Here is a 9,979-nt window from a genome sequence, read left to right as displayed (position 1 = left end):
CAGGGCCACAAATTCTCGGCGGAAACCTTCTAATGCAGTAGTATTTCGGCTCATATCTTGTCCTGTCATTCTTAGTTTATTGATGCAGCATGCTTGCGCGGATTCGGTTTTCAGTTCTTTGATATCTGCATCCATTAACATGCTTTTCTTCCTCAGTCATACCCGATCTTTGAGTTTACGAAACTTAAGGTTCCCCCATTGAATGGCTTCCTGAATCTGCCTATGTTCGACTTCGCGCAGCTCCATAATCCCTTCGTCTTGGTCCCTGCGTATTGTTCCAACTATATGAGGATTCCTTCCTCCCAAACCTATGGCCTCGACTCTGCCCGCCATCTTCGTCTCCGCGCTCAGATTCTTGTACATGGCCCTAGAGGCCCATCGGACCGCTGGTACGCGCAGGCCCCAATCAGTTCGTCTCGCCTGGTGAACTCTGTTCATGATTCCACATACCTTTTTGAATGCTTCGATGTGGAATACTTGTGGTGTGCGTCGCTTTTCTTGCTACTGCGTCTGGTTTTGATTTTCGATCCTTAGTTTGGGGTGTGCTTGTGTGGACTGCACAGCACACGTCTGCACCCATTGACATAGGTGGGCGCGCAAGCTGCTTCGTCCTGTCTGCCCGACTTTCGTTTGACGTTGGGGGCTTCGAAATCGTAAGTGCATCCACCTTCTACATTCGCGCAAGTTTACAATGGTCTCCTTATGTGTACTCCACCATCGTGCGGTGTTGCATGTAGTGCCCATTCCAGCGCACCGTACCGCTGCTGTTTCAGTACTGTGCTTTCAAATTTGTCCAAGAATTCATCCACCGCTGTCACTCCATCATATGTTGGCAGTTCCCTTGCCTCTGTCGTTATGCAATGCAGTGATCTAATCATCATGTTGCAATTCAGCGTTGTCACTTCGTGCAACCGGTTCTGCCAGCACTCTACTTCTTCGTCTGAATCCGAAGTATAGGAGCTGTTGTGCTCCCACAAGATTCTCCCATCTACAGTCGGGTTCACCTGATCCTGGTCTCGCGCCGTTATCTGGTAAATACAATCTAGCTCATCGTCGCTTTCATCATCGCGCATTGGTTCAGTGTAGCGCGCTCCTTCAGCTGGGTCTAGCGGGACTACTACGCGTAGGGACTTTTTCTCGAATATCATCTTCCGCTTCTTCAGGTTGATGACTCCATTCATATCAGTGGCCCAGTGTATCCTAGCAACGCGGGATAGAGATCGCTGTCATCGACAATCTCTATTACTTCAAAGTCCGTCTGTGTGATCGTGTCTTCGATATCAACTGTTACTCCTTGCAACCTCCCCATGGGCAAAATCTTTTGTTGGTTCACTATTTGTAATTGAATAGGGAACCATTGAAATGCAGCCCTACCCATGCGTTCCCATGTTTGCTTCGGTAACACATTCGTGTTTGATCCCAGATCTAGGATGACCTGATCCATTTTGTACTCACTAATCTGCCCCGTCAATCTCATTTCCCTCCCGGTGCACAATGCATGCTTTCCCAGTGTCCGGACTACGCGCGATTCCCTTGACCCTGCACACCTGGTGATAAACTCCTGTAGTCCCTTAACTAACTTATTATTGCGCAACAGTTTCATGCATGTCTCCAAAAAGGTAGTGAGCATGGAAGGATCCATTCCCTTCTTTGGTTGATCCTTACTACCTGAAGTGGAGGCCTTCGTGAAGCTCTTCTTAACTTCCATGAACGTCTCCTTTACGCGTTCTAAGTCAAACTCAGGTTCCTTTGTGGGAGCCTTGCGAACCCATGTATCTTCCTCAGGCTGCTTCCCCTTATCTTCCCTTGTGGTCGCACTGCTTCTGAGCATCATGTTCACATTTGGGTCTTCTTCGCACGGTTCAAACCTCATCATTTGGATATTCTGAGTCGGAGGAGGCTGGAATACCCCTTTTTCGCGCATTTATGTGATCAACGTAGGACAATTCACTGTTTCATGATCAAACTGAGCACAGTACGAACAGGATATCCTTGTCGGGTTGGTGCAATCGTAGGCATAGTACTCTGGTCCTCTGCAATTGTAGCAAATCAACTGTGCACAACCCCTTCCTGGTCCCATTCCTCCTCGTCCTTAGGATATCCTTGTCGGGTTGGCGCAATCATAGGCATAGTGCTCTGGTCCTTTGCAATTGTAGCAAATCAACTGTGCACAACCCCTTCCTGGTCCCATTCCTCCTTGTCCTTGAACTAGCCCATGAAATCGAGCGTGTGCCATCCCCGCATATGGGTCAAGGGCTCGCATTTCTGTCTGCATCCTATAGGCTGGGGTCCGATCCATCATTAACTCATAATTGCGACAAGTGTGCTCGTCGTGGCCTACTGACCTGCAGAAATTACAAAACAACTACTGGGGAGTCTGTGTATACTTCTGCAACAAATGACAATTATCCGTCGTGTGTTTTCCTCCTATCTGACAGATCGCGCACCATAACATGGGTGTCGCACTTGGCCCTGCTTGTGCCTTTGGTCTCAACGGCATTGGCCCCCCTCTTGCCAAGTAGTTTGCGAACACTGGACAGTGGTCCTTGTCATGGCCCTGGCCTTTGCATTTTACGCACCATACTTCCTCGCACACCTCTGGCCGTGGTGCCCTATCCTGCTTCAAGCTCTGCATTTCCAGGAAGAGATTCTGTAGTTGTGCGTGGATTTGTTGAACTCCCAACCTAGGATCTTGTATCGGGGTCTCATGCAACCTCATTGCCATTTCCAACGCTTCGGCCTAGGTGGAAAGTTTCTGTTGTGACAGCACCGTCCTCAAGTGCGGTGTCAGGGATGCCACAAACCATGCGTGATGTTGTGCATCCGTGAGCGTCATATTAGCCTCGCGGATCGTACTCTTTAGCCACTGATCCAGATCCTAGGGGGTCTCGCCTGGAAGCATTGTGATCTCTTTAAACCCGATGATTGACTGTGTCTTTGATTTCGGCCGGCTAAATTCTCTGTTCAACACATTCTGGATCTCTGCTATCCCTGCGTTTGGGTGGTCATTAGAGTGCTTGATATACCATGTCAATGTGTGATCCTGCAGTGCGCTCACCAATGTAGCCTTCTTAATGTTGTCGTTCGTGACCCCTTGCACTTCCCACATTGCTCTTACCACGAACCAGAATTGGTTTGGATCCTCATTCCCTACTCCCCTGAATTCGAGTAGTTTGATTGCGCTCACCAAGCTGAACTGCGGGTTTGGTGGAGGTGGAGTGGGTGGAGATGGAGGTGAGGGAGGTGAAGCAGGTGGTGGCGTGGGTGGAGGTGGTAACTGCAGAATGCGCTGCCTTATCAAGCTGACCGCACTTCTCGTAGAGACCCGAGCGAGCTCTTCCTCGCTTTCTCGCGAAGGTGAAATTAAAGGGCTGTTTGCTAATTCCCTGCTACCTTTGTAGATCTTTCCGCTCCGCGTCGTCCCAAACATTAATGTATTCACATAACCTGTTTTTCACATAACAACATCTTAATCCAGGTATTCAAAGATTTAATATACTTACCTTATGGTCCCTTGAGAAAACGTCGTTCTGCCTCGCTGTATCTCATGATCACGTCCATTGCAAACTCAATGATAAATCCCCTTATTATCCGGTCGAGCCAATGGTCCACAGCTTGCGCGATCTTGTTTTCTGATGCCTCTAGTCTGCACACTAATTCCGGAGTCCATATTATTGGTTGGTCGAGCTTACACCTTCCCTAGTTGTCGGTTAATCTCGCAATCCGCTCATACAGTTCAAAGGGAAAAGATGCAAAGAAAATCTCATGGATTTCCGTATACACGTAACGATCCAACCACCTTTTCTAAGATATCTGCGGAGTTCTATTTTCCTATGTCGCGAATTCGTGAATCTTCTTGTCCAGCCACTCTTCAATTTCCTTATTTGTTGGGTTCCAGTGGCACGACATGAGACATCCCTTAGGCAGATCCCTGTCCTGACAATGGAACCATTTGTTGGCTACGTGGGGCCTGACCTAGGTTCAGCAGTGAGTTTAGCCAAGCAAATCCCGGTACTACTGGCCCTTTCGGCAACAGTTTGCGGAGTGCGGACTAAGGTCTCACCCGAAGTAGTATGGGAGGGTGTTGGAACCAGGTTTCCACACCTTGGGGATGTCTGATATGGGTGATAGGTATGTGATTCAACCTTCGCACTTACTAGATTACGTGCACCAGCGGGCTCCTTGTGTCCTGTGGGACTGCCTTCGCGCAGATCCAGCTGCAGTGCAACCAATATTAATTACCCAAGTCTTCCTTAGTTAGGTTCTGTTCGTTAATTACTTAGAAAGTTTTCATACATAAACATACATACAAGTGCACGCATATAGATAAATAGATACCATTAACGCCGAACATCAAAATATAGATCTATGAAACAGATGCACAATATGTCGAATCAACTTAGCTTTATTAATGATCCTTTTCAAGTTCAGTTCAATACAGACCCAACTCCGCCCTGCGCACTTAGCTGCAGGGGTCTGCGCACTCAGCTACAGACTCTACTAGGCCTCTGCGCACTCAGCTGCAGAGCCTTTACCTACTACTACGACCCAATACCTTCAGATCCACTTCTATCCTCTAACCATGCCTTCGCATCTATCTATTATTTTTCCAAAAAAACTTAAAACTGTCTTTACACTTAGAGCCTCGCTCTATTTATACAATCCCATGGTCCGCGGACCATGGGTAGGCCGACACAATTTACATTCAATTTCATTATTTTAGGGCGGACAACCCTATGACTCATCCTAAACTTTCGCGCTCCATACCTGCATTTCGCAGAGTCATTACATTAGGTTGACCAAAACTCGAGCTTTAAGTCCCAAAAACATGCTATGGGGGGATCTGCTGCCCAACACCTTCCACTAATGAAGGATGTTATTGAGGAGGAGGAAAACTATGAGATTCTGCAAATTGAGTTAAGGCCTGTCCACAACCTTTTGCTGGATATAAGTGTCGTCTTCCAAGATCAACAAAAAGTGGCCCCGAAGCACCTCAAGATTTGGTTGCAATTGCTGCATAAATCCCTTACAGAGGCGAATACTATACTCCATACCTACGGTCCATTATAACGACAAGGGCAAGGATGGCGTCTGGACTGTCTCATTAGCAACCGTGGGAGATCCACTGAACAACACAAAAAATCGAAGGTACCTTTAAATTTCCTCTTTCAAGGCCTTCAACAAGACTTTTCAATGTTTGTTACTTATGCTTCTCACCAGATTATCAAGGGGGATCCTATCCAATAGGAATTAGAGAGCGCACAAGAGTCCAGAGAAGGACAACCCCTTCTAATGATGAAGCGTGGGAGTTGTTCAGAAGAATAGCTTTCAGAGACAGCCCCAACGTTCCTATGGATATAGAGGAGTGTGCTACAAATATAGCAGACAAGTGTAAAGGTTTTCGTTTGGCCATAACCTTAGTCGCCACAACAATGAGGGGAAAAAGCAGAGTAGATGAATGGGAGACTTCTTTATCTTCCATTAAAAATGTAGGTTCTTCTTCTTTTGCAGATACTCTGAATCCTCGCATTGAACCACAACCCTATCCACTATTAAGATGGTGTTATGGTGCATTTCCCAATTCAGACATCAAGAATTTCTTCCTCTATTGTGCCATGTATGCGAAAGAAGAAGAATTTGAATTGCAGGAATTAGTGCAGATGTGGGTTGCAGAGGGTCTTGTGAGAAGCAAACAGGGGAACCATTTAATGGACATGGCCATTGGGCAAAGCTACGTGAACCTTCTTGTAGATCGTTGCTTCTTCCAAAATGCTAGCTCTAACTGGTGTATCATGACTGCTTGGCTGAATCCAGAACATCAATGGATAGGAGTTCACCATGTTGTTCGCGAGATGGCAATATATGTTGGTGAGAAGGAGGAGAATTGTTTAGTCAAAGCACGTCAACGGTTGCAAGTTTTTCCCACAATTGACAATCACGAGGATTGCAAAAGGATCTCACTTCAAAAAAGTGATATAAAAATTCTCCCCACCGAGTTTCCATGTCCAAAACTGGTGACTCTCATGCTATCCAATAATCCAATTGAAGAGCTTCCGCCAAGATTTCTAGCTACTCTCACGTCTCTGAAGTTTCTCCATCTACGCAACAAATACACAGGGAGCATAATAAATTCAATCCCATCCTTAGTGGGACAGCTTGAGTTTCTCAGTTTACGAGGACTCAATATCAGGGATTTGCCGGAAGAGATAGGCCATCTTTCTTCCCTTCAATTTTTGGATCTTTCTTATTGTGAAAGACTACAATCATTGCCATCTAAGATTGGTGAGCTTAAAGATTTCAAGCATCTTAGTTTAAAGGACTGTAGGCGGTTAAAGGTGATTCCACAGGAAATCTCCCAACTTGCTTCATTAAGCACACTCGATGCAGATGGATTTTATTTTAGTGGGAAGCAGAATCAGAAGCAAGAAGCATTTGGAGGTTGAAGGGTTTGAGAAATCTGACAATGCTGAAAATATTTAGTTGGAAAGCATTGGGGGAGCATCGAATAACGGTGTATGGAATGACAGTACGCTACCCAGGCTGCGTCTGCTGTCTATACGTGCATGTCAAAAGTTGAACAGACTTCCTGCGGGGATGGACAAGTTACCAAATTTGCGTACAATATTGGGGGAGAAAGACTGGTGGCAAAAAATTGATGGTGACATGAAAATACGGCTTCAAAAAATCTATAAAGAAAGAGCAGTGTAATGTTTATTAATTAATTTTTTTTGATAACTTTACCACCATTTTTTTTTAATCATTGTTATACAGGTCCAGGTAAAACAAGTATTTATCACTGTAAAGATGATTTAATTGAATTAAAGTGTCGCACAAACGTATCCCACGCTAATAGATTTATTTACTGGAACAATGTTTTAGGATTTTCATTGAACTATTTTGATGAAGGCTTTCTCTATTTAGTAGAATATTTTGTAAATAGAGTGATGGCATCGGAGAATTTGAGAGGATGGTGACATGAAAATACACTTTCAAGATTATGTAATTTTTACTTGTGGTTAATTTAATCATTTAAATAATTTATGATTTTTTTAAAACATGTTTAACCAAAAATGATAAAACAATTATATTTCTATGGAAATGTCATTCAATTAAATTAAAGATATTCATAAATATATTCTACATTTATAAAATTATAGAATTGAAGAAAGTTATTTATATTCTACATTTATAAACTTATAGAATTGAAGAAAGTAACTTATAGAATTGAAGAAAGTTAGTTAGTTATATATATATGACAAGCACATGAGTGCACGGCTCAGCGGTCGGGGCAGTTGGCTAACTCGCACCCCGCCCGCATTCGATCCTCCATTGTGTTGCTGCGCTGCAGCCTATGCTGTTCCATTGCGAATGTATTCCGGTTGATGTGATAGATTGGATGTGACAGTGGTCAGCTTGACTGATATGTATATATGTACAAAAAAAAGAGGGCCCAATATCGCTTCTTCTGGGAACTAGCCCCTTCCTTTATATATATATATATATATATATATATATATATGACAAATTTTTAGTATTTGGTATTATTTGTTATTATAATTTATATGTTTGCATTATTTGTTTTTATAGTTGTAATTTATATGTTTTGTATAAAATATTAAAAGTGTATTATAAGAAAATTATAATTATATTTTATAAATTGTATTTAATTTTGATGGAAGATATGCGATTCTACCCTTCAAAATTACCTACATGCATGGGTTTTATAACTATGTACCCACGTATAACTTTTAAAATATCAAAAAATAAAATAGTATGCTATTTTTCGGGCAGGGGTTCACGGGTTTTACTGAGAGCCCACCTATAAGAGCCTGTAGCACAACTAAATTAACTAGTTTTAGGTGGTGTATATCCACACCTTGGGTAAGCCTAAAAGAAATAAGAGAAGGGCTATCGACATTATACCCATTTTTTCCCATATCAAGTCTGATTTTCCCGTGCCTCCTGCACTCCCAGCCTCTATGGAAACCTCGATTTCCTTTGTAAAGATGTTTATCATTTTTATAGAATCTCCTTGCATTTTTTAGAGAGGTTGTCTTTGTGGCTCAAGTTGGACTAATCTGAAAGAAGGCTTCGTCATTTATTTGGCTTGGATCAGGTTGTACCTTTCCTACACCTATTTTTGTTAATCAATAAAGAAGCTCATGTATTATTCCTGATATGTTATTTTCTCATAAATAGTAATTTGTATGCTTACATATGATGATCTAACATATCTTTTATGTATGCACATTGAGTTATCTATCATGTATATTCTTCTGTGAATTGACTTGCAGGCTTGCTCATTTTGGTGAAAGCAAAGGGTTTGGACCCTACAAGAACATCATCAAACGTAGGACCTCCAAGTATGTTTCCAAGTCTACATTTATTAATTCACATGTTTGACATGCTTGCTTGACTGCTCTTTGTTGATTATCTTGTTCTTCTATGTTGAGGTTGTCAACCCTTACCTTAGGTAACTTTTCCCGCCAATAGGTGGCATACCTCGGTAGAATATGTTGAGACTTATGACTGCCAAACATTCTAAGGAAGGTGCCATCTAGTGAGGCAAACCAATATGTTAATTCCAACACTGCTTCCCTTGTCTCTCAAGACATGCAAGGTGGTTCTTCCTCAAAGATCATTTTGTATAGTGGAATGAGGAAGTGATTAATAATTTTTTCCATTACTCCTTTGTAGTTGCACTCTGAAAGCAACTTGTAGTAAATGTGCACGACAATTTCTCTTGGTGACCAGGTCCAATTCATGCCATTAAATGAATTTTGGGCACATATTGCATCCAATAAGTAAGCATACATGTAGAATCGGGCTTGCTTACCCTTGGGAGGGTTCTTAGCGTTATCCACTTGAATTCTCAACTGTTGAGTCAACAAATCCAACCAGTTGAATAGTTTTCCTTCATTCACAACGTGATTAAGAAAGAATTCCAAACCTTTCGGAAAGGTCTCAGTGCTAATTTGGCCATGGATTCGATAACATAAGACTACTAGGTACTTATAATCCTTCCTAAGAGATTTGGTCTTGTATGTGTTGCTCGATATCTAGTAGAATTTAGAATGCTCTTTTACCCAACCTTTGGAAAAAACCTTTGTACTCAGGTAGTTGGTGACCGCATAAAAGTGGAAATCCATGTACGATTATGGCTCTGGCAAATGATACATAAGCTGGTAATCAAGTGGAAGGAAAGAGGCAAGCCTTTGTCCAATGGCATTGCTAAGAGTAATGGTCTTAGAATCTGTATAAGATATTATTAAGTTGACAATGTCTACACATGGAAAAGTTGGGTACCAACATGCAATCTTGTGTAATCCTGATCTTTGGACATTGGTTCACACCTATCAGTCCTCAAGATATTCTTTGAAGATTTTTGCTGAGAATGCCTCATTCACCTTCTGCAATGTAATGTCCGACTCTCTCTATAAACAGATGAGTGTCTGAGAAAACTGACAAGTTTATTTGAGTACTCTCAACTGCCTCCTCGGTGTTGCTTTATGTAATGTCCTTTGAGACAGATCTCTTGGGAGCCATAGTGAAAGTAACTAATCAAGAGAAGTTCTCAACAACTACAATTCATGTAGGAGAAAAATTCACTCATGGAAAACATAAATTAACTCAAACAAAATGATTCACAAAGAAAGATCAAGGTAGCAACTAGAATACTGATAGGGAAAACTGCATAATTCTCGAACTGAGGGAAAAGACTAGCCTCATGAACTACGCATTGCACAATATTAGCAATCAAGGGAGAGGCTTGAGGCTTGAGATTGTGTAATGTGCAGTCTCAGCCTGGGCAAACTAAGGGAGAGACTGCACATTGTATAGTCTCAGTGGCCGAGGATGAGGCTTGAGCCCTAGAACTACTCAATCCAAATTGGTCAAGCTAGGGACTGTTATGAAACCAACTCACAAACGGATAGAAAAGATGGATCAATGCCTTAGAAATAAGCCTCTTTGAGGGGGA

At 42.5% G+C, this 9,979-nt stretch overlaps 1 protein-coding gene across 1 annotated transcript; it reads left to right on the top strand.

Annotated features, from left to right (window-relative positions):
• Nucleotides 1-5,351: 5,351 nt before the first annotated feature.
• On the top strand, nt 5,352-6,443 carry LOC149148391 (disease resistance protein UNI-like). Its single transcript, XM_089442163.1, has one exon. The coding sequence runs from the start codon at nt 5,352-5,354 to the stop codon at nt 6,441-6,443; it is 1,092 nt and encodes a 363-aa protein (XP_089298289.1).
• Nucleotides 6,444-9,979: the final 3,536 nt, after the last annotated feature.

This window comes from Pinus tabuliformis, chromosome 9, assembly GCF_031772625.1.
Source record: "Pinus tabuliformis cultivar Carrire ecotype Pingquan chromosome 9, CPIR1, whole genome shotgun sequence".
Taxonomy (NCBI): domain Eukaryota; kingdom Viridiplantae; phylum Streptophyta; class Pinopsida; order Pinales; family Pinaceae; genus Pinus; species Pinus tabuliformis.
This window is presented reverse-complemented; position numbering and strand designations above follow the sequence as displayed.